Source organism: Jaculus jaculus, chromosome 18, assembly GCF_020740685.1.
Source record: "Jaculus jaculus isolate mJacJac1 chromosome 18, mJacJac1.mat.Y.cur, whole genome shotgun sequence".
Classification (NCBI taxonomy): Eukaryota; Metazoa; Chordata; class Mammalia; order Rodentia; family Dipodidae; genus Jaculus; species Jaculus jaculus.
Window position 1 is genome coordinate 49313420 of NC_059119.1, and position 24739 is coordinate 49338158.

At 45.1% G+C, this 24739-nt stretch overlaps 1 protein-coding gene across 2 annotated transcripts in view; it reads left to right on the forward strand.

The window, feature by feature from the left end:
* The first annotated feature begins 21166 nt into the window (after positions 1 to 21166).
* Lrpprc (leucine rich pentatricopeptide repeat containing) overlaps positions 21167 to 24739 on the forward strand; it is a 96426-nt gene continuing 92853 nt past the window's right edge. For both annotated transcript variants that reach the window (XM_045137369.1, XM_004660130.2), the window contains exon 1: positions 21167 to 21312. In XM_045137369.1, coding sequence (XP_044993304.1) covers positions 21185 to 21312 — 128 coding nt within the window. In that variant the 5' untranslated portion in view covers positions 21167 to 21184. The remainder of the gene's footprint in view (positions 21313 to 24739) is intronic.

The following is a 24739-nucleotide window of genomic DNA, read 5'->3' on the forward strand; positions in this document are numbered from 1 at the left end:
TCCAGCCTCTGCACACAAACTCCAGACATGTGCGCCCCCTTGTGCATCTCGCTAACGTGGGACCTGGGGAACCGAGCCTCGAACCAGGGTTTTTAGGCTTCACAGGCAAGTGCTTAACCGCTAAGCCATCTCTCCATCCCACTAATGTCTTTTTTGTTTTCTTCCTCTTCCCCACTGTAACCTGCATGCCACGTAACACAATGCTGAACACATAGTAAATGTGGCTTTACTGAAATGCATACAAAATTCAGCTTGTCTATTTAAGATTACCCAATAAACCACCTCAAGAGAAACACCTCTGGTCAAATACATCTTGGGAAGTAAAGTATTTAAAAAACCTCAGAGAGAAAACATGAGGAACCAGTTGGAGAAGATGTTGAAAGAATTGACTTTTGTAGTGGTTTTGGATCAAGTGTTGTTACTGCTGTGTATCTCTGCCCGGCCTGGTACTTCCTTTGTAAATTTTTCTTTTTAAAAGAAAATATGTATTTTCAAACAGCATGTGTGTGTGTGTGTGAGAGAGAGAGAGAGAGAGAGAGAGAGAGGGAGGGAGAGAGAGAGAGAGAGAGGGAGAGGGAGAGAGAGAGAGAGAATGGGTACACCAGGGCCTCTAGCCACTGCAAACAAACTCCAGACACATGCACCCCTTTGTGCATCTGACTTTATGTGGTTCCTGGGGAATCAAACGCTGGGTCATTAGGCTTTGCAGGCAAGAACCTTAACCTCTCAGCATCTCTTCAACCCCTAGCCCTTGAATTTGTGCCAATCCTCCTGCCTCAGACTCCTGAGTGCTGGGGATCTAGGTTTGCATCATCATGCCCTACTCCCCAGTGGATAAGTGGGTGCGAAACATCAGGCACCATTGGTGGACATGACACTGACAAAGGACACACGTGGAAGGGGAAACCTGACTCTTGCAGCCCGCGCCGCAAACCTTTTACAGTTCCAAGGGCCGCGCAGGAGGAAATTTCCTCTCTTCACAGCATGCCAAATCTTGACACATCTTCCTTGACGTTCTTTTATTTCCTATTAGAAAGGGCAGAATTTCTTCTCAAAAAGACAAGAAAAAGACGATACACAGAATATCAGTTTTAAGTGTTATTTTTGTTCTTGAAAAGGCTTCTTGTAGTCTTTCAAAGAAAGCTTCCCCCCCACTTCAGAGATTTATTTTGATAGAATTAGCTGAGCCTTGTCAGAGAGAACAAAATTTTTGTGAGCTTACCGTACCAGTAAAATGCCAAATTATATGCTGTAAGTTTTTTGTTTTATTATATCTGGGTCCAGTCAAAGGCAGAAAAGATTTTGAATCCAGAACTATTAACATGTAGAGACAAAAGAGAGCCTTTACCATAGCAGTTTGCCAGGGACTCAGTTTGCTCAGACCCACAGGCCCCATCGCTTGGGTGGAAAGGGGCTGGGATACTCTTCTGAACTGGGGAGTTCCACACAGGATCACCTTCCTCTGCACCAGGGCATTAGCCTGGTATCCTGTCCCTAACCCCCTAACACACAAAGAAGAAAAGTTTTGACTGGAAGCAGTAAGCCAGCACTGGTCACAAAGAGGCAGTACAATGCAATCGAATTTACATTTAAAATCATAAACTCCTGGTATGAATCCAACTTGTACTATCTTCTAGCTCTGCTACTTTGGACAAATTACCTAAACTCCACTAAACTTCAGTGTCCTCATCTGTAAGGAGGAGATAGTTAGCCTGGAGAGATGGCTTAGCGGTTAAGGCGCTTGCCTGCAAAGCCAAAGGACCCGGGCACAATTCCCCAGGACCCACGGGAGCCAGATGCACAAGGGGGCACATGTGTTTGGAGGTCGTTTTGCATCAGCCGGAGGCTCTGACATACCCATTCTCTCTCTCTCTCTCTCTCTCTCTCTCTCTCTCTCTCTCTCTCTCTCCTCTCCATCTGCCTCTCTGTCTCTCTCAAATAAATAATAAATATTTTTTTAAAAGAAGAAGTAGTCGTATCTAGACAGTATCTAGTCTGTCACAAATAAATAAATAAATAGTAATACATATTTAAAAAAAGAAGAGGTAGGAGCCGGGTGTGGTGGCGCACGCCTTTAATCCCAGCACTCGGGAGGCAGAGGTAGGAGGATCGCCATGAGTTCGAGGCCACCCTGAGACTACATACTGAATTCCAGGTCAGCCTGAGCCAGAGTGAGACCCTACCTTGAAAACTCAGAAAAAAAAAAAAAAAAAGGAAAACAGAAGAGGTAGTCATAACTGTGAAGACTAAAAGTTTTCTGTGTCAAGTGCCAAATGTACCGTATCACACATAAGCAAAAGCTAAGTAAATAGTATGCCATTAGTAACTAGAAGGAGCGCATTCAGAGCAGGTTGTTGGGGGTGGCAAGACGCACAAGAACTACATCATCCAACATCTCACATAGCCCAGTAACCAAAGAGTTTTGTTCTAAGTGGACATGCCATTAACAAGTTTATTTATTTTAAGTTTATTTATTTTAAGACAGAGAGTGAGAGAGACTGGAAGAGAGAGAGAGAATGGCATGCCAGGGCCTCCAGCCACTACAAATGAACTCCAGACACAAGTGCCACCTTGTGTATCTGGCTTTGCATGGGTACTGTGGAATCGACCCTGGGACCTTCGGCTTTGCTGGTGAGCACCTTAACGGCTAAGCCACCTCTCCAGTCCTGTAACAAGTTCAGACCAGGGGAAAACCATAGTAAGAGTTACGCTTTGAAAGCATGACTTTGGAAGCCTATAATCCAAGCACGCAGGAAATGGAGGTGGGGGTAAGAGGAATTTAAGGTCATCCTCAGCTGCATGATAACCATGAAACCAGTCTGGGCTCCATGAGACCCTATCTCAACACTCCACCCAAAGTGACTTCAATTTCTGAGCAGAAAACAGACTGCAGGGAAGCAAACAGGAGTCTCTTGCAGTCGTCCAGGTGAGACCTGACTATGGTGAGTGATGATGGGGAGGTGAGAAATGTTTTGCATATAATGTACCCTCATGGCGGAGTTGCAAAGTTGACATACTGGATGCGTTGTGTGTGTGTGTTGGGGGGTGAAGCTTAGACTTCGGATCAGAGCAGTTGGGGGGCTTGAATGAGCCCTAAAAGACAGGGAAGACTACAGGAACAGCGGCTTGCATCAGAAAGGGAGTAGTCTGCTCTAGATCTGTGAGGTGTTCAACAGGTTATTAACCATCCAGGTAATGACTGGGGATTGGATTTCCAGGGAGAAGCAAGGTGGGAATTTCAGTGTCTTCATTACATGGTGCATGTGACCTCAAGACTAGAGGTAATTAGCAAGGGAGGCAGTGTATACACAGCAAAGCAACCCCAAGATGGAAGCCTAGGGGGAACGCAATGCGTAGAGGTTGGAAAAAGTAGAAAATCCAGATACAGGAGTTGTATTCACTCCTGGATTTGGCTACGAGTAAGTAAAATGCTGATTAGAGTAAGTTCAAGAGTGAACCAGAAACTTAGAAAGTTTTTTTTTTTTTTTCAAAAAAACAATTGCACTGTAAAGCTTGGATAAGTGAGTTTACTTGAAGGACAAGTGGAGTCCAGAGAGCCAGCGGTTTTGTTTTTGTTTCTCAAGCTAGAAAACACAATGCATGCTGATGGGCTTGATTAGCAGAGATCAGAAAAGGGAAACTTATGCACGAGAAAGATGAGTGGATTTCCATCCTGGAGCAGACAAGAGAAAGAGGTGAGGTGTGAATATAAATGAAAAGGTTGGCCTTAGACACAATATATTATTAGAAGAAAGAAGGCCAAGCTCAGGGGCACAGGTACAAGACAGTGGGCAAATAATCATTTCGCACCTCCCAGGGCCCTTTGCTGGAGAGTGTTCCATATCAGGAGGGAGACATTCTATGAGCGTGAGATTTCATAACACAGAATAGGGAAGTTGGGTTATTTTTGTTCCGTTCCCGTCCCACCGACTCCTCTAGCCTCTGTGGTTTCTCCGACCAGGATGCTGTATGGGTATTGCATACTAACGAGACTATGCTTGGTCCAATCTCAAGCGCTTGTTTCTGAATAATTAATTTGGCAATTTACCAGTAGTCACGAGCCTCGCTTTTTCTGACGATTAAATTAAAAAAAAAAAAAAAGAAGGCCAAGGCTGCCGGGCGTGGTGGCACACGCCTTTAATCCCAGCACTTGGGAGGCAGAGGTAGATGGATCACCGTGAGTTTGAGGCCACCCTGAGACTACATAGTGAATTCCAGGACAGCCTGGACTAGAGTGACACCCTGCTTCAAAGAACAAAACAAACAAACAAAAGGCCAAGGCTTTTGACAATTGTCCACGAGCTGTTCTGTTTGGTTTGGCTTCATGTCATGGTAACAAATGGGAAAGGGTCGGGAGCCTGCAAAGATCTGATGAAAGAATGCCTCCCCCTCCCACTGTGTGCCCTCCCCACCCTGGAGAGATGGCTTAGTGGTTAAGCACTTGCCTGTGAAGCCTAAGGACCCCGGTTCGAGGCTCGCTTCCCCAGTACCCATGTATGCCACATGCCCAAAGTGGCACATGCATCTGGAGTTCGTTTGCAGTGGCTGGAGGCCCTGGTGCACCCATTTCTCCCTCGATCTCTCTCTTTCTCTCTCTCTCTCTGCCTCTAGGTCTGTCTGTCAAATAAATAAACATAAACAAAAAAAATGAGGGAGGGATAGGTTATTTTGACAATTCCCACTGCTCACAGACACTTATTTAAGACAATTTTTTTTTTTTTTTTTGTAGTACTAGGGTTGAGGCCAGGGCCTTGCACTTGGCAAGTGCTCTACCCCAGACCCCTTACATCCATTTCAAGTGTCACTGGACCCTTCTCTACCCATTGCAACCATCTATATGACGTGTGTGTGTGTGTGTGTAAAGTGCACGTGCAGGCATGCACACGTAGTGAGTGTCCATCTTTGCTTCCTACCTTGTTTGAGGCAAGGTGTCTTGTTTATTACTGCATGTACCAGGCTAGCTGCCCCGCAAGCTTTCGGCTTTATCCCTACCTCCCTTCTCACTGTAGGCATATACTGTGACGATGACACTCGCCCCATGTGGTTCTGGGTATCAGACCTTTGGGTTGTATAGCAAGCTCTTAACTCACGGAGCCATCTCCCTCCATGACTTGGCTTTTGTTTGCTTTCTAGTAATCTCGAACACACTTCTTCTAATGTTTATGCTGCTTAACATGATCACCATCAGTTTAAGTTCCTCATACTATGCTACCCAAGCCTTAAATTCAGGATATGAGAGTTTCCTTTGTAGTAACTAAAAAAAAAAAAAAAAATAGGGCTGGAGAGATGGCTTAGTGGCTAAGCGCTTGCCTGTGAAGCCTAAGGACCCTGGTTCGAGGCTCGGTTCCCCAGGACCCACGTAAGCCAGATGCACAAGGGGGCGCATGCATCTGCAGTTCGTTTGCAGTGGCTGGAGGCCCTAGTGCACCCATTCTCTCTCTCCCTCTCTCTTTCTGCCTCTTTCTCTCTCTGTCTGTCGCTCTCAAATAAATAAATAAAAATGAACAACAACAACTACAAAAAACCAATAGATTTGTCTTAATGCCAATGTGAACATGCCAAACAAAAGCTCCACTTTCAAGCTTCAGGGCTTGGGCTGACTCTGAAAGATGGCACAGGAAGAAGACCCGGGTCTGTCATGCATTTCTGTGACATTCCAGAATTCACAGGGGACATCAGAGGCACTGAGATGACGGAGATTGTTGTGGCAGAAGCAACTGGAAAATGTCCTGAGACTGATACACAGACAGAGAAACATCACCCTGGTGGACACTAATGACTTGCACTTCAAAGTGCCAGAGGCTCAGGCTGCCAGTCAAGACCCGGGAAAACACATTTCTGGTCTCCCAAGACCTTAGATCTTTCCAAGTCTGCGGGCAAGTGCAGCCCGTGGGTTTCTGCAGTGGGGCTGGGCAGCCTCTTCGTGCCGTGAGGGGGGATGCTTGCCAGAGTTGCCAGGGGCAGCCTTGTCAGTGAGGCTGAATAAAACAATCACCGAAAACCTCCCAGAGGTTAAGTTGGTAATGACTCAATTTATAATTCAATGCAATCAAGCCGCCAGCATTTCCAAACACACCTGGCTTATTTTAGCAGTGCCACGGGAATGGCTCTTTCCTCTGAATGCTCGGGAGCTCAACAAATGGGTTTTCAAACAAGTTTCCTGATTTACTGTCAACAGATAATTAGAATGTCGTTTCAATCATTGGCATCGGGATAAAGTCGTTTTGTCCCAGCATGGGCATTTCTAGGAAGCAAACAAAAGTCAAGCAGGAATACAGCTGGGAAGCTGTCTCAGAAGGAAAGCCTTTCAAGACCTGTTCTGCTCTGCAGCCAAGGGCCTTGACCATTCCCATGCCAGTGTGATTAGCAAAATAAATACAGATTTTAGAATCATGCAGCTCCACAGATACCTGTTGTGACTGAAGGATCTGGTGAAACATCCGAAATGCAAACAGGTAGATCACATGTGATGTAAATTCAGTCCTATAGGAATCTGGTCAATAAGGAATGTGGCAATGGTCTAGGTGCTATAACCAAAAGGAGATATAAAATTGGACCTGAGAGCTTGCTAAGTCCTGACTGATAAGCTGAGAAGATGGGATGAATAGAATGAAAAGGGAGATAAGGAGCTGGAGAGATGGCTCAGCAGTTAAGGCGCTTGCCTGCAAAGCCTAAAGACCTGAGTTCAGTTCCTCAGTATTTATATAAAGCCAGATGCACAAAGTGACCCATGCATATGGGGTTTGTTTGCAATGGCTAGAGATTCTGGCACACCCATTTTTTCTCTCTCCTTATAAATAAATAAAATAATTTTTAAAGAAAAGGGAAACAATTGAATGTAAAATTGTGCAATATTGACTTTCAGTGAGTAAAAGGAGTTTGGAACTTAGGGAAATCAGTGCTAGCTAAAAGGGTAAAAAAGACCTCCAAAGATTCAAAGTACTTTGTCTACTGGCCTGCCTGCAATTGTCACCATTATTGCTTTGTTTTTTATAATTATTTATTTGTTAAAGACATAGAGAGGGAGACAGGGAGAGGGAGAAGAAGAGAGAGAGAGAGCGTGCCAGGGCCTCTAGCCACTGCAAATGAACTCCAGACACACACACACACCACCATGTGCATCTGGCTTATGTCAGACCGGGAGACTAGAGCCTGGGTCCTTAAGCTTTGCAGGCAAGTGCCTTAACCACTAAGCCATTTTTCTCCAGCCCCATTGCTGTGTTTTCTGTATGAAGATCACACTTTCCAACCACAGGGAGTAGTGGTTAAATACATTGGCTTTAGAACCAGCTTACGTGGATTTCAAACCCGGCTCAACCACTTACTAGACATATGATCTTCAGTAACCTTTCATTTCTGTGACCCAGGCTCCTTCACACTTATAAAAATGCAGATAACGGGCTGGAGAGATGGCTTAGCGGTTAAGCGCTTGCCTGAGAAGCCTAAGGACCCCGGTTCGAGGCTCAATTCTCCAGGACCCACGTTAGCCAGATGCACAAGTGGGCTCATGTGTCTGGAGTTCGTTTGCAGTGGCTGGAGGCCCTGGCGCGCCCATTCTCTGTCTCTATCTGCGTCTTTCTCTCTCTGTCACTCTCAAATAAACAAAAAAAATAAATAAAGATATAAAAAGTATTTAAAAAATGCAGATAACGAAAGAGTCTATAATGTTCTTACAAAAGCTAAGTAAGTTAACTCGTGTGATGTGCCCAGTAAACTGTTGACTTGGTATGCGACTCTGCCTCCTGGGGAACTGATGCCAACTGCACGTCATGGGTTCTGCACCGGCTGAAGACGGAGAACCCTTGCAACAGGCAATTGCATCTGGAGAGAGGGCAGCGTGCAGTGGGCAGTTTAGATGAGACTTCTTTGAAAGTCTCATTTCTGAGGCACTTGGTCGGCAGGACATAGTATTTTGCCTTCTAGTGTATTTTTTCCCCCTTTTGCACAACTTTGCCATGAGATATTTTTGTTGTATTAATTTCAATTTATTATTTAAAAAAAAATACCATGTACTATCTTTCACTCTTCTGCTGAAACTTTTTTATTTTGAAACAGGCTTCAAACTCATGATGGCTCTGAGCCTAATCTTGAACTTCTGATCTTTCTGCTTCCTAGTCCCAAGTGCTGGGGTTACAGGCATGTGCCACCACACATGGCATTGTTGAAACTTTGGAAGATATCTTGGTTATATTTTAATCCTTTACTGTTTTCAGTGTATCATGTTAAAACATAATGAGATTGTTTTTTAAATGTTTTATTTATTTAAAACAGGGGTAGTCATGAGCGCTAGGGCTGTAACGTCTGCTGCTGCCTGGCTAAATGTATATACTATGCTTATCACACTACCCAGCAAGCACTTCTCTTAATGTTCATACCCTTATATTAATGCTACTCTCGCTTTTGGTAGAGAACCTTCTCTTTTCAGATGGCAGTGATCTTGGGATGACTCAGAAGGCATCATGGTGCTGGAAAGAAGTGACAGGAGTGCTCAACACTGCAATATCTCTATCACACCTTCCAAGGCTCAAGGTCTATTGTGGAAGAGGTGGCAGAAAGAATGTAAGAGCCAAAGAAAGGGTAGGACTCCTTACAACATGCTCCCCCAGACAGAAAATGGTCTGGATATCCATGACCTCACAATGCCTGACACTACCTACACAAGACCATCATAATAGGAGGAAAAGATCATGACATCAAAATAAAAGAGAGACTGATTGAGAGGGGATATGATGGAGAATGGAGTATCAAAGGGGAAAGTGGGGGAGGGAGGGCATTATTACCATGGGATGCTATTTACAATCATGGAAGTTGTTAATAATAAAATATATATAAATTATTTATTTGTGACAGAGAGAAAAAAATGGGTGTGCCAGGACTCTAGCTACTGCAAACGAACTCCAGACACACGTACCACCTTGTGTACCTGGCTTTACGTGAGGACTGGGGAATCAAACCTGGGTCCTTAGGCTTTATAGGAAAGTGCCTCAACCTCAGAGCCATCTCTTCAGCCCCCATAATGAAGTTGTAATCAACAAAGTGATAAAAGATTTAGGAGGGGCTGGAGAGATGACTTAGCAGTTAAGTGCTTGCCTGTGAAGCCTTAGGACCCTGGTTCGAGGCTCAATTCCCCAGGACCCACGTAAGCCAGATGCACAAGGGGGCGCATGCATCTGGAGTTCATTTGCAGTGGCTGGAGACCCTGGAGCACCCATTCTCTCTCTCTCACTCTTTGTCTCTCTCTATCGGCCTCTTTCTCTCTTTGTCTGCCTTTCACTCTCAAATAAATAAATAAAAATAAACAAAAAAATAAAAGAGTTAGGAGAACATAGAGGACTTAATAACACTGAACAAACCCTTATTCATGCTTAGCAGTATACTGTTAAAGGAAGAAACCTAAAACTACAACAAGCAATTGTTCTATCCAAAACTCAACTGGCATTGTGTTAAGTCAGTCTTTTTTTTTCCTAGTACAAACAGCGAGGCATTTAGAAGGCGAGTTCTTATAACTGGGATGACGTCATCTGCTCTGTCCTCATTGGTGGGCTCTGACTCAACTTTTTGAATTTATTCTCCTGACACACAGAGGTTTGAGGGAAGGGAGGGAGGGAGGCAGGGAGAGTGGCCTCTAGCAATTATTGATTTATATTTTCATGCCTTAGGAACCAACGATTAGATATCTTTCCTACCAGCTGTAGGTAGTATAATCAGATGAACTTTTCTAGTCGGCTTGTTTTGGGTTGCCCAAACAATGGCTCTAGGATGAGATTGTCCCATCGACTAGGCCTGTGTCACACAAGCTGATCTCTGGGACCAAGAGTGTGTGTGTGTGTGTGTGTGTGTGTGTGGCAGAGGAGGGATGTGACACTGGAAATCAGACATGTACCTGTAGGGAAATCACTGCAAAGCAGCAACTCCAAAATGCTAGCCCGCTGTTTCTTTGACTTCAAATATGCAGCAAGGGCTATGCCTTTCTTCCATAATGAATTCCAAAAGGGCTTTAATTGAACATAATTCAGTTCAATCACACGCAGTACCACTCCCTGTCTGGGTGGGAGACAGCGTAAAGATACACGCGGCTTCTCCATCTTGCTCTGCACCGCAAGATCTCACTCCCTCCATTCGGGCTTGGCTGCGGCAAGTCACAACTAACCAGTCCATGTCAAATTACAGATTGTCCCAATCCAATGTACTCAAGGCACTGTGGGTAAAGAAAATCAGACAATCACAGTGAAGAATGACAACGAGGGAAAGAAACCAACAGGGTCACAGTCCCAAGCATACACCATTTCCTGTTGGGCAGGGATTATAAAGACGCCTTTCTCTGACGCCTTTCTATGATTTCCTTTTATTTATCTATTTTTCATGAGAGAGAGAGAGAACTGACACCAGGATCTCCAGCCACTTCACTGCACTGCAATCACACTCCAGATGTGTATGCCCCCTTTGCACATGTGTGACCTTGTGGGTCTGGCTTACATGGGATCTGGGGAGTCGAACATGGGTACTTAGGCTTCTCAGGCAAGCGCCTTAACTGCTAAGCCTTCTCTCCAGCCTGATTTGTTTCTTCCTTTTTTTGTTTTTGGATAGTTTCTATTGATAATTTTTTAAGCCTGCTCATAATGTATTTTGACCCTAATGCCCTCCCATTATTTTGTATTGTCCTTCTTCCCCCGTGCCTCTTCCACACCACCCGTTCTTCTTTTCCAACTAGGGCATGACTTTCTTGATCTGCAAACTGGCTGTAACAGTTTTACTTGATAGAATAATTTTCTTGTCCTTCATTCTCCACGGTTGTATCTGAAATTATTAATGGAAAGAATTTTTATTCATGCATCCGGAAGGCCTGAGGATCGTGAGTCTTTGAACAATCCCAAGTCCAGACTTACAAAGGTTATGGCTTCTCTGTGGTACATTTTCCTTAAAACTCTAGCCGACTGGCCATCTGATTTTAGGGTTTATAGAAGGTAGCAACATGCCAAAATCTTCTCAAGTTATACCATCTGAATCTGTGCCCCTGCCTGTATAATTTCTTTTCTTTTTTTTCCTCTCCTTCTTTCTTTCTCCCTCTATTCCTTGTTTCTCTTTCTCTTTTATACCTCTTTTTCTTCCTTGTTTCTTTTCTTTTTGTGAGGCGGGATCTCACTCTAGCCCAAGATGACCTGGAATTCATCTGTAGCCCAGGCCGGTCTCAATCTCACAGTGATCCTCCTGTCTCAGCCTCCTGAGTGCTGGGATTGCAGGAGTACATCACCACCAGGCTTTGACTTTGCAATTTCGATCCCTTTGTCTTGCTAGCTTTCATATAACTTCTCCCGGAGTGAAGTGACACCTTTCAGGACTGAGGTACCCTTTTTCTCCACTGCTGGTCGCGTTGCAAGCTGATGGCTTTCAGCTTACATTCCCTGCTGGAAAACCCCCTCAGCCTTCATAAGCCTGGTCTATGGTCATACTTCTTCCCTGAGGCGTCTTCAGCTAAAAATGCCTCCATGGGGTTATATAAAGGCCCAGGTATTTTAGCTAAGAGCAGGATAACTTGGGTCTTCTCATATCCAAAGCTCTCTGTGGGATGTGAGGCCTCAGTTACCAGTGAATTGTAATTTGATTGCTCCCTTCACCCAGTCACAATTCTAGCAAGCCTTCTGTTTCCCTCAGAAGGCAATCTATGAACCACTAAGAGGTGACAAGCTGGACCTGTCACTTGCTTCCAGACTGATTTATATAACACGGTGCTAGACAGAGGTGGAAGACATCAATACTCTTATCAGGGGGTGGAGCACTGAAAAAGAGGGTTTTGCTGCTGGGACAAAACACCTGAACAGGGCTGGAGAGATGGCTCAGCAGTCAAGGTGCTTGCTTGAAAAGCCTGATGACGTGGGTTTGATTCCCCAGTACCCACATAAAGCCAGATGCACAAAGTGGGGCATGCATCTGGAGTTTATTTACAGTGGCAAGAAGCCCTGACACACCCAGTCTTTCTCACTCTCTCTTTGCAAATAAATATATAAATTTTAAAAAATATTTTATTTTTATTCATTTATTTCAGAGAGGGAGAGAGAGACAGAGAATTGGTATGCTAGGGCTTCCAGTCACTGCAAATAAACTCCAAATTCATGCGCCCCTTTGTGCACGGGGCTTATGTGGGTCCCAGGGAATCTAACCTGGGTCCTTTGGCTTTGCAGGCAAACGCCTTAACCACTAAGCAATCTCTCCAGCCTTATAAAATATTTTTAAAAATTAAACAGACACATGGGCTGGAGAGATGGCTTAGCAGTTAAATGCTTGCTTGTGAAGCCTAAGGACCCCAATTTGAGGCTTGACTCCCCAGGACCCACGTTAGCCAGATGCACAACGGGGCACATGCATCTGGAGTTCATTTGCAGTGGCCGGAGGCTCTGGTGCACCCATTCTCCCTCTCTTTCCCTCTATTTGCCTCTTTCTCTCTCTCTGTGTCACTAGATAAATAAAAATAAACAAAAATTAAAAATTAAAAAAACACTCCACCAGAAGCAGTTTATGGGCGCAAAGGGTTTATTTCAGCTTACAGGGTAGAGGGGAGTTTTCACCATGGCGTGAAAGCATGGCCCAAGCAAGATGGCAGGACATCACATCTTGTTACATCAGCTGGGAGGGAGCAGCCAAAACGAGCTCCTAGCTACCTCTGGCAGGTGGGCTGGGCTACAATGCTTCAAGACCTGGTCCCTGGGACACATCTCCCCAAGGCTCCACCTCCCCAAGGCTCCACCTTAAACCCAAGAGGCTACGGGGGACATTTCACATTCAGTCCATCACATGAGCAATCTGAATCTTAAGGCTTCTCATTTGCATTTCTCTTGGATCCCAGTCAAACCATCTTGTGACATCTGTTTCCCCAACTTTACTCACACCAATTTAAAGCTGAGGCCGAGGACCCACCTTGGCACCTCTTCAAGGCCCTACATCATGTGACTGTCAGTGGTCTGAGATGGAAGGAAAGGAGAGGGAGGGTTTTCAGATGACTCAGCACGGAGATAAGCTTGTTTCTTTTTCTTTTTAATCAACTTTCATAAATATAGGCTATATACCATGATCATAATTGCCCCCACCATCCTCCCTTTTCCCCCTGCCAAATCCTCCCTCCACTGAATCCCTTACTTCTTTCCAACTAGTCTCTCTTCTATTTAGTTATTTATTTTATTTTATTTTGGTTTTGCGAGGTAGGGTCTCACTCTAGCTCAGGCTGACCTGGAGTTCACTATGTAGTCTCAGGGTGGCCTCGAACTCATGGTGATCCTCCTACCTCTGCCTCCAAAGTACTGGGATTAAAGGCGTGCGCCACCTATTTTTTACATCATCATTATTTTTCTCCTATTATACAGGTCTTGCGTAGGTATGGTCACCCACTTGAGGTCATGAATATCAAGTCTACTTTGTGTCTGGAAGACAGTATTATAAGCACACCTCCCCTTCCTTTGGCTCTTACACTTATTTTAAATTTACTTTTATATATTTGAGAGAGTCAGAGAAAGAAAGAGGGAGAGAGAGAGAATGGGCACACCAGGGCCTTCAGCCACTGTAAGCAAATTCCAGATGTGTGTGCCACCTTGTGCACCTGGCTTATGTGGGTCCTGAGGAATCAAACCTGGGTCCTTTGGTTTTGCAGGCAAGTGCCTTAACCGCTAAGCCATCTCTCCAGCTTGGCTCTTATGTTCTTTTCACCACCTCTTCTGCAATGGTCCCTGAGCCTTGGAAGGTGTGATAGAAATGTCTCACTTAGTGCTAAACACTCTAACTATCACTTCTTCTCAGCGCCTTAGTGAGTTTTGAGTTACACCAGAGGTCACCACCCTCTGAAATAGAAGCTTCTCTAACCAAAAGTGAGAGTAGCATTTGTATGTGGTCATAACAGATCCATTTAGCCAGACAACAGTAGTAGTTTCCCCTCTAGGGTTTATGACCTCTCCAGATACAGACTGTTTTTTTTTTTTTTTTTTTTAATGCAGGCTTTTCTTCCTTTTTTTATTTTGTTTATTTTTTTTATTTATTTCAGAGCAACAGAGAGAGAGAGAGAGAGAGAGAGAGAGAGAGAGAGAGAGTGAGAGAGAAAGAGAAAGAATGGGTGCGCAAGGGCCTCCAGCCACTGCAAACAAACTCCAGACACGTGCGCCCCTTTGTGCATCTGGTTAACGTGGGTGCTTAGACTTTGCAGGCTAAGGCCTTAATCACTAAGGCATCTCCCCGGCCCCAACTATGTCATTTTATTGAGACTGAAATAATGAAATTCAGGTAGGGCTGGATTCCGAGAATCAAAACAGGTCATCAGAATCTCCATTTCTCTCTCTCTCTCTCTCTCTCTTTCACTCTCTCTTCTTCTACCTCCCTCCATCCTCCTGCATGTTGATCTTATTACCTCCAGTTGAAAACGGATTCTTTGCATAGTGCACAAGAGGTTGTCTATAGGCAGATCTTTATATCCTTCAAGCACTTAAAAATTAAAACACTGTGCGCTGGAAGATGGCTTAGCGGCTAAGGTGCTTGCCTGTGAAATCCAAGGACTCATGTTTGACTCTCCAGATCCTATGTCAGCCAACTGCAGAAGGTGATGCAAGCAGGTAAGGTCACACATGCGCACAAGGTGGCAATTGCATCTGGAGTTCGATTGCAGTGGCCACAGGCCCCGGCATGCCAATTCTCATTCTCTCTCTCTTTCTCTCATAAACAAGAAATTTAAAAAGAATTAAAACACCCAGTCTGGAGGGGATGGCTTAGCAGTTAAGGCGTTTGCCTGCAAAGCCAAAGGACCCAGGTTCGATTCCCCAGGACCCACATTAGCCAGATGCACAAGGGGGTACACGCGTCTGGAGTTCTTTTGCAGTGGCTGGAGGCGCTGGCTCACCCATTCTCTCCCTCCCTCTCTCTCATAAATAAATAAAATTCAAAAAATTATGTTGGAGTGGGTGCATGCATCTGGAGTTCATTTGCAGGGGCCCTGGCATGCCCATTCTCTCTCTCCCCCCTTTTTCTGTCAAATCAACCAATCAATAAATAAAAATATATAAAAAAAATTAAACACTCTTGCTACTAGCTTGTATAGGAAAACAGTTTTGACTAGGCCAGACCACGCAGAGATCACAGAATCATCACTTTGACCAGAATAATACTCCAGGGCTAGTTACGGTCATGTACCAGTCTCCTGAAACTCAATGCAATGGAGTATTCCTGCTTTATTTTCTTTCTAACAATTTTAACCCAGGGCCCCACACAGGCTAGCTACATACTCTACAACTGAGCTACATCTCCCAGCCTTTCATATCCTCTTGACCATGCCCAAGCACTGTATTTTTATCTTCATTCTCCCAACTGAAGTGAAATGATCAGAAAGCAGTGCATATAAAAACGACCAAGGAAAACCATTTTTAAATCCTTAGAAAGAAAAAGCAGAAATATCACATTATACATGCTTACATAATTAAATATATTTTCTTGCTCCTTAAAAGCACAACAGAGGGCTGGAGAAATGGCTTAGCTCTCTGTTGGCTGGAGAAATGGCTTAGCTGTTAAGGCGCTTGCTTGCAAATCCTAAGGACCCCGGTTCGACTCTCCAAGTCCCACGTAAGTCAGATGCACGTGTGGCACATGCATCTGGAGTTTGTTTGCAGTGGCTAGAGGCCCTGGCGTACCCGTTTTTTCTCTCTCTCTCTAATAAGCAAATAAATAAAATAAAATTATTTTTTTAAAAAGCACAACAGAAAAAAAATCCAGAAGCACCAATTAACCAGATTTAAGAAACTCATGTCACATCTTTTTGTCATTAGCAATGACTGTTTAATAAAGACATCCTAAAGTTTATTTTCCACTGTTATAAGGATTATATCCACTTTCTGTCTCGAAGGGAGTCAGTTGTTTAGTACATTGAAGTGCCAAATATGTTTGGCTACCATTCTATATTGATTTATCTGGACACTCTCTGCCCTATGGGAAACACATCAACTTGCCTTCCTTCACACGTAGTAACACTGGAAAAATATCAGCAACAACACTTGGTTGCCAGCATGGGTTATTTTCTTATAGTAAATGACCCTACATCTGTCTTCCTGGTTGTTGGGCTTAGGAAAGTGTCGCTGTTTGACAGAAGCCTTGCTGAGGGGCAGAATGACGCACATCAGGCTCCCACTTACGACGAGAATCTCGGGGCTGTATACAAACAAGAATCCGAGCCGAATAGTTTTTTGAATAATTTGGAATTACATACATGAATAAATTTGGACATGAAAAATGTAGTCACAGATGGGAGAAGCCTTAAGAGAAAACACAGTCAGAGAAAAACATTAAATCTGCTGCTTAAAATATGTTAAGGCTTTGACGCAAAATAGGCTTTTAAGCTCCAGGCAACCACTTGGTGCTTGGCTCACAGTATTTTGAATGTGTTTGTGCGAACACTAAAAGACATTCCAAAAGGGCCAACAAAGAGTTATAAATGATCGCTTTTACTTTTTGATTCTTTTTTAAAAATAAATTTATTTATTTATTTACTTGCAAAGAGAGACAGACAGAGAGAATGGGTGCACATCCAGATGCATGTGTCTCCTTGTGCATCTGGCTTATGTGGGTCCTGGGGAATCAAACCTGGGTCCTTAGGCTTCACAGGCAAGCGCCTTAACCACTAAGCCATCTTTCCAGCCCCTATTTTGTGATTCTTGCAAGCTATTATAAATCAATGCCTGCCCCCGCCCCGCCCAAGTTTATTGGAGTGGAAATGTAGCTCCTTAGTACAGAGCTTGCCTAGAATGCCCAAAACTCTGGCTGTAATTCCACAGCCCCCCACAAACCAGGGGAGGAATCACATGCCTGTAATCCCAGCACTCTGGAAGTGGAGGCAGGAGGATTTAGAAGTTAAAAGTCATCCTTTGCTACACAGTGGGTTTGTGGCCATCCTGAGCTCTATGAGCACCTGTCTCAAAAGAAAAAAAAAGTTTATTGACCAAAACAAAATAAGATTAATAGCCACTGCTCTGTAAACTTCCAATAGAGTATCTGAGCACCATCATTTGAGCTCAGAATTTTAAAAAAATAATTTATTTATTTGAGAGGGAGAGAGAGAGTGTGTGTGTGTGTGTGTGTGTGTGAGCCAGGACCTCTAGCAACTGCAAACAGACTCCATATGCATGGGTCACCTTGTGCATCTGACTTACATGATTACCAGGGAATCAAACCTGGGTCCTTAGGCTTCACAGGCAAGGGCCTTAACCACTAAGCCATCTCTCCAGCCCAAATATTTTTATTTATTTACAAGGAGAGAGAGAGAATGGGCATACCAGGACCTCCAGCCTCTGAAAATAAGCTTCAGATGCATGTGCCATTGTGTATCTGGTTTTACGTGGGTACTGGGGAATCGAACCCAGATCATTAGACATTGCAGGCAAGGGCCTTAACTGCTGAGCCATCTCTCCAGCCTGTGCTCAGAAGTTTAAAGGTGTTTTTGGTCTTTAGTGCACCATAAAAAGTTTGTACCAGGGGCTGGAGGGCTGGCTTAGTCAGTAAGGAATTTGCCTGTGGAGCCTAAGCACCCAGGTTTGATTCTCCAGTACCCACATAAGCCAGATGCACAAGGTGGCTCATGTGTCTGGAGTTTATTTGCAGTGACTTGAGGCCCTAGTGTGCCCATTCTCTCCCTCCCTCCTTTCATTCCTCTCTCTGTCTCTCTTTCTCTGTCTCATAACTAACTAACTATTTAACAAAAAGAAGGTTTGTCCCAGAAAATTGAATTTGTGGCTGTGACCACCTGACAGTACTGTTTGGAAGACCATTGAATGGGTTTGTGGGAGGAATTTGTAGACGTTTGGAGGAGTGGGCCAGGAAGAGCTTAGAACGCCTTAATCCTTGGCCTCATCTCTTGTCTATGCAAGTTTTCTTCTTGGATGTTTTCATGCACTTCTGCAGCTGTCAATCATAGACAGGCTGTAGATTCCCAAAGGTATCCATGGCTCCAACTTGCCCCCTGATCTCCACACTTGATGTCATATCAACACTTCCTACTCAAACTTGACATTTGGACGTCCTAGAGGCACAAGCTTAATGTTCTTGAAGGTCATTTTTAAAAAATATTTTTATTTATTTATTTGAGAGAGTAAGTAGAGAGAGGGAGGGGGAGGGGAAGAATGGCCTCCAGCCACTGCAAACAAACTCCAGATGCATGCATCACCTTGTGCAGCTGGCTTACATGGGTCCTGGGGAGTCAAATCGCGGTCCTTTGGCTTTGCAGGCAAGCCCCTTAACTACTGAGCCATCTTTCCAGTGTTGAAGGTCATTTTTTAAATTTCCCCTTTAAAAACTTATTTATTTATTTATTTGCAAGCAAAGAGACAGAAAGGAGACAGAAAGAGAGATGGGGGCAGGAAGTGTGTGTGTGTGTGCATGCGCGCATTAACATGCTCCACTTTGTGCATCTGGCTTTACGTGGGTACGGGAGAATCAAACCCGGGTCTTTAGGCTTTGCAGGCAAGTGCCTTAACTGCTGAGCCATCTCTCCAGCCCTGTTTTGCCTTTTAAGTATGATTCTCCCACCATCTTTGCCATGTAGTGGTTCAGGCCCAAAACTTTGGATCACTTTTGACTTATACCAACAGCCAAACTTTGAGTAAATTATTTGGGCTTTACTACTTTAAACCGGTGAGAAGCACACCCTTTCTATCATCTCACACTGCCTACTTCATATCACTGCCGTCACTATTCTAGATCCGTGCAAGAGCCTTTTCTCTCATCTTCCTACTTGTTAGTTTTATTTTTTTTTAATTTTTATTTATTTATTTGAGAGGGACAGACACAGAGAGAAAGACAGATAGAGGCAGAGAGAGAGAAAGGGCGCGCCAGGGCTTCCAGCCTCTGCCAACGAACTCCAGACGCGTGCGCCCCCTTGTGCATCTGGCTAACGTGGGACCTGGGGAACCGAGCCTCGAACCAGGGTCCTTAGGCTTCACAGGCAAGCACTTAACCGCTAAGCCATCTCTCCAGCCCCCTTGTTAGTTTTATTTAGTGTGTATGTGCATGTGTACACGCATGCTCGCCATGGCATATGTGTGGTGATCAGAGGACACATGGTTTCAGGTCAATTCCCATGTTCTACCTTTTTTTTTTTTAAGGTAGGGTCTCTTGTTGCTGGTTTGAGAGCATCCAGAAAATTCTCTGCCTCCTCCTTGCCATAGGCACACTATGATTATTAAAGCCCACAACAGCTACAGCTTCTGGCTTTTATGTGAGGCCTGGGGGTCTGAACTCAGCCAGGCAGAGTTGTGTGCCAGCTCCATGGTCTTACCACTTTTATTTGCTCCTTGCCCTACAACTTACGTCCAAACAGTAGCTAGAGTGACCCTTTAACAATTCAAGTAAGGGGGCTGGAGAGATGGCTTAGCGGTTAAGCGATTGCCCGTGAAGCCTAAGGACCCCGGTTCGAGGCTCGATTCCCCAGGTCCCACGTGAGCCAGATGCACAAGGGGGCGCACGCGTCTGGAGTTCGTTTGCAGTGGCTGGAGGCCCTGGACCGCCCATTCCCTCTCTCTGTCGCTCTCACTCTCTCTGTTGCTCTCAATTAAATAAATTAAAAAAAAAATTCAAGTAAGGGGCTGGAGATGGCTTAGTAATTAAAGCGCTTGCCTGAGAACATTAAGCACCCAGGTTCGATTCCCCAGAACCTACCCAAGACAGAGGCACAGGGTGGCGCACACATCTGGAGTTCATTTGCAATGGCTTGAGGCCCTGGTGCGCCCCTCCACCCCTCCCTTTTCTCTTAAAGAACACACGAGCTAGGTAATTTCCACATACACAATAAATGTTGATGCAATTTAGTGCGTGTCTGCACTTTGGTTACAAAAAGAGGTCACAGTTCTTGCTCTCAGAAGTTCCTTGTCTAGCAGGGTAAAGACACATGAAAAATCGCCATAGGATAGCTTCCAGAGGGAGAGTATGGGAGTTCCCTTGGTGAATAGCTAGATGAAGAAAGAGTGGGAGCCCTTGTAGGTGCACAGGGAGCCTTTTCCAGTCAGCAAACCCTTCAAAGGCAGGATTGTGTTTCTCTTTCTTCAGACTTGAGGGTAGACGGGTAATTTCAACATTATCTTGCTTTTTAAAAAATTTTTATTAGTATTTTCCATGATTATAAAAATATATCCCATGTTAATTCCCCCCCCACTTTCTCCTTTGAAATTCCATTCTCCATCATATTACCTCCCCATCACAATCATTGTACTTACATATATACAATATCAACCTATTAAGTACCCTCCTCCCTTCCTTTCCCTTGCTTCTTTTATAGGTGCATTTACCAAGGAAAGGGCGGGATAGAGCTCGAGAGGGCGGCAAAGTCCAAGTCCAGCTTTTAAAAGTCTACGATCTTAGGAGGTTGAAGAGTTGCTTTAACGGTTAAAGCACTTGCCTGCAAAGCCAAACGACCCAGGTTTGAATCCCCAGTAACCACATAAGCCAGATGCACAAGTTAGTGCATGCATCTGGAGTCCATCTGCAGTGTCTGGTGCACCCATTTTTCTCTCTCTCTTTCTGTCAAATAAATAAAAACTTTTAAAAAAAAAACTATGATTTTAGAACTTATCTATGGCAAAAAGTGCGGTACTGCGCATGCACACAGGGTTAGATCTACGCATTCATTTACACCGTCCCTAGCCCGAATCATACAAATCACATTATTTTTTTAACCTTGGCACAGGCCAAAGTTCGTCAACGTTTCCCGCGATCCGGCGTTTCTGAAAGCCACGGCCAGCTCCGGCAGGGTTGAGCAAGAACTGGGAAAGAGACCGCTGCAAACGCAGGGTCTGGTCATAGTCGGCCTTCCCGGGCGTCCTCGGGGCTGCTATTGGTCGGCCCCTGGCGGAGTCGACCTCTTGAGACTCTACCAACTGAGAACTGCAGGGGTGAACAGACTGAACGTGCCGATGATTCACGGGTTAAAAAAAAACTTTTCAGAGAATCAATAAAGAAACAATTACGAATGAGACAAAGGATGAAGGTTCAGCTGGGATTTTTCTCCCCCTAGCAGTTCGGTTTTGTTCCACTTTTCACATAGACATGTCTTGGATCCCCCTACGGTGCACGCACTTTTGGACTTGCCCTCGCCGGGTGACCCCGGCGTCACGTGCTCCTCCTGTCCTTCTGCAGGAACGTGCATCCCACGGTCGCGGGGGGAACACACGGCCGAGCCATGGCAGCCCTCCTGAGACCTGCCCGCTGGTTCCTCGGGGCCGGGGCCACCCTGCGCCTCCCGCTCTCCCTGCGCCTCCCCTCGGGCGGCCCGGGACGGACGGCCGCTCGCTCCCGGCCCGTGGCGGGGTGAGTGCCCGGCTCCTTCCTCCTGCCGGGCCCGGCGCTCGCCAGCTATGTCTCCGCGCTGCAGGGCCGAGTTCTCCCCCCTCACCCGGGCCTTTGCACCGTGCACTGGTGCCAGGGCCTTTGCACCGTGCAATGGTGCCAGGGGCTTTGCGGGTGACAGGGTTGCGCATCTGCAGAAGGTCATGGCCGCGGGCATGGCCTGCTTCCGGCCTGATAACTAACTGCCCTCCTCCTCACCTCTTAACCCCACGCTTCACCCCGGGACTGGGGTCTTCCTGCCCTTGGGGTTTGTGGAGGACCTGAGACGCTGAGGTTGAGCTGGGGTGGGGAGGAGGGATGTGTCGCCTTTCCTAAGAGTGGGCTGCTCTGTGTGCTTGTCCCACGTGGGATCTTGCCATTGATAGTTCTTCACGCTTCCAAACAGGGAGGTTGTCGTGTAGAGCTGGTCCGGTCATTCGATGATGACCAGTTTGGGATTTTTTTATTTTATTTTATTTTTTGCCTGCGTGATTGGAATCTTCCATTGGTATTTACAAAGGTGCTGTACGACTTGGACATGGTTTCGGTAGGAAGTGTCTTTTGGATGAGTAAGCGGACATCTGGGTATGTAAAGGCAGGATAAACTCGCAGAGGGGGTCAGATATTTAGGAATAACCGTCATCGTGAATGGAGGGTGTAGGGAAATAAGGTCTGTTGCCGACTATTGGGAGAAATAAGGAAGGTTGATGAGTTTATTTTGAACAGTGGTCTAAGTCACCAGAAAAGGGAAGGTTGGTTTTAGCACCAGGGAGAACCTGATATTGAGCTGCTCAGAGTGTTACTGTCTATGGGCTGTAGCATGAAGGCTTACGAGCTAATAATGATTTGGAATGAGGGCACAGATGGACAGTAAGTGTCTCACTTTATGTGCATTATACCATTGGACAAATCACTGGGAGATCTCTACATAAAGCATTTATATAAGGCTTCATAGGCACAAGGTGCTTTTTTTTTTTCCCCCTTTTTTGAGGTAGGGTCTCACTCTAGCCCAGGCTGATCTGGAATTCACAATGTAGTGTCACTGTGATCCTCCTACCTCTGCCTCCCAAGTGCTGGGATTAAAGGCGTGGGCCACCACGCCTGGCTCAGCCTTATCATTTCTTAACAGTTATAAATCTTTGGAATGTAACTTACTTGTAATTTAGGGTTTGGGGCTGTGTTTCAGGGTTAGGCCTGAACAGTCAACTTTAAGAAATCATGTACTTTTATAGAACCACTGCTTCTGTCCCTTAACTTTTCTTTTGAGAAAATTGTGCCTGTCACTCTTAACTTTAATGTATTCCTTACCACGAGGGCTGAGGCCAACATTGCTATGTTGCATTTGGGGAAAACTGAGCAGGGAAAAGTTTGGGTGTCCATCAGACCTGACTTCCATGCCCTTGTTGCCTAATCTGAGACCTCTTACCAAGGCCTTTCTTTGTGAACTGGTCTCTTTTCATTCAAGAGTTAGTTGTCTCTAGTGAAGCCTTATCTCACTTCTCAGTCTGAAAAGGAACCTTCCCCTATTGAAATCTTATGGATGGCACAACTCTCTTGTCTGATGACTGCCTCAGATTGCAAACCTTTCCCAGAACTTCCTCTAGATTCAGCTTCCTAGTCTCTTCCTGTCTGTCCCTGTCCTCCTGTCCCCTTTGCTTCCTCACTTTTCTTCCACGTTCCTCCCCACTGCAATCACATCCCTTGCTGAGGCTATCATTATTTTACTAATTTTTGTTATGTACTTAAAAAATTATTTTTGTTTTATTTGTATTTATTTACTTGAAAGTGACACAGAGAGAAAGGCAGATAGAGAGACAGAATGGGCACACCAGGGCCTCCAGCCACTGCAGACGAACTCCAGACGCATGCGCCCCCTTGTGCATCTGGCTAACGTGAGTCCTGGGGAATCGAGCCTCGAATTAGGGTCCTTCACAGGCAAGCGCTTAACTGCGAAGCCATCTTTCCAGCCCTATATTTTTTTCTAAATCATAAAACTTATGTCCCTCGAGAAATAATTGCAAAGTATAGAGTGGGGGAAAAACCCAAAACTATTCCTTAACTATCACCCAGAGGGAGTCATTCATACATCCTTTCAGTTGCTTATGAATAGGTGAGCTATAGATTGGCTTCTTTTCTTTTTGCAAAGGGTGTCTTTGGTTTTTCAAAGAAGGGTCTTGCTCTACAGGCTGACCTGGAATTCACTATGTAGTCTCTGGTTGCCCTTAAACTCATAGCAGTCCTCCTCCAGTCTCCCGAGTGCTGGGATTAAAGGCATGTGCCATCATGGCCAGCTCTGATGTCTTTTTTTTTCCCCCTAATAAATACAGGGTCTTATGTTTGATCTTGATTTGCTGTGTATCTGGATGACTTTAAACTCCTAGTCCTGCAGCCTTTGCCGGAATTACAGACACATCACTGTTCCTGGTTTATGTATTGCTGGAGAATCGAGATCAGGGGTTCCTGTATGTTAGGCAGGCAGGCTACCAAGTGAGCTACATCCCCAGCCCTCCCCCATGCAAAGGATGTTTCATCCCACCTGTGTTTTTATGGAGTATTGCCTCCTGATTTCCTCTTTGTGATCATCTTTTTCTGGTGCTGCTGATGATACTGTTGATTCTTTATTTGTTTACTTATTTTCATTTATTAGAGACAGAGAGAGGGAGAGAGAATGGGCATTTCAGGACCTCCAGCCACTGCAAATGAACTCCAGATGCAAGCGTCACCATGTGCATCTGGCTTACGTGGGACCTGGAGAATTGAACCTGGGTCTTTGGGCTTCACAGGCATGCGCCTTAACCGCTAAGTCATCTCTCCAGCTTGATACTGTTGATTCTTTTACACTTTCTGAGAGTGTCTATGGTGCGTGTGTGCATGCACACATTTGGGTGTTGTGTGCGCCTGTGCATTGTCAAGAGGACAACCTCAGGTGTTGGTCCTCACCTTACACCTTGTTTGAGGCAGGGTATCTCTGTCTTTAAAATTTAATGTATAAATATTTTTATTTATTTGCAAGCAGAGAGAGATAGAAGAGAGACAGAGAAAATGGGAGCACCAGGGCCTCCAGCCACTGCAAACGAACTCCCGATGCATGTGCCACCTTGTGCATCTGGCTAGTGTGGGTCCTGAGGAATCGAACCTGGGTCCTTTGGCTTTGTAGGCCAACGCCTTAACCGCTAAGCCATCCCTCCAGCCCTGTGCTCACTTCCTTGCTGCTCTCTTCCCATGTCTGTATGAAATACTCATGTACCGGGGGGTTCTGCTGTTGGTCATTTATGGTTTTTGACTTTTCTCATTCTCCTTGGGTGACCTTTTTCATTTTTCAGTGCCTCAATGCATATTCAATGCATATTCAGCATTGTCAACTGGGTGCATTCACCTGGCTGAACATACAGGAACGTCAAACCCAGCA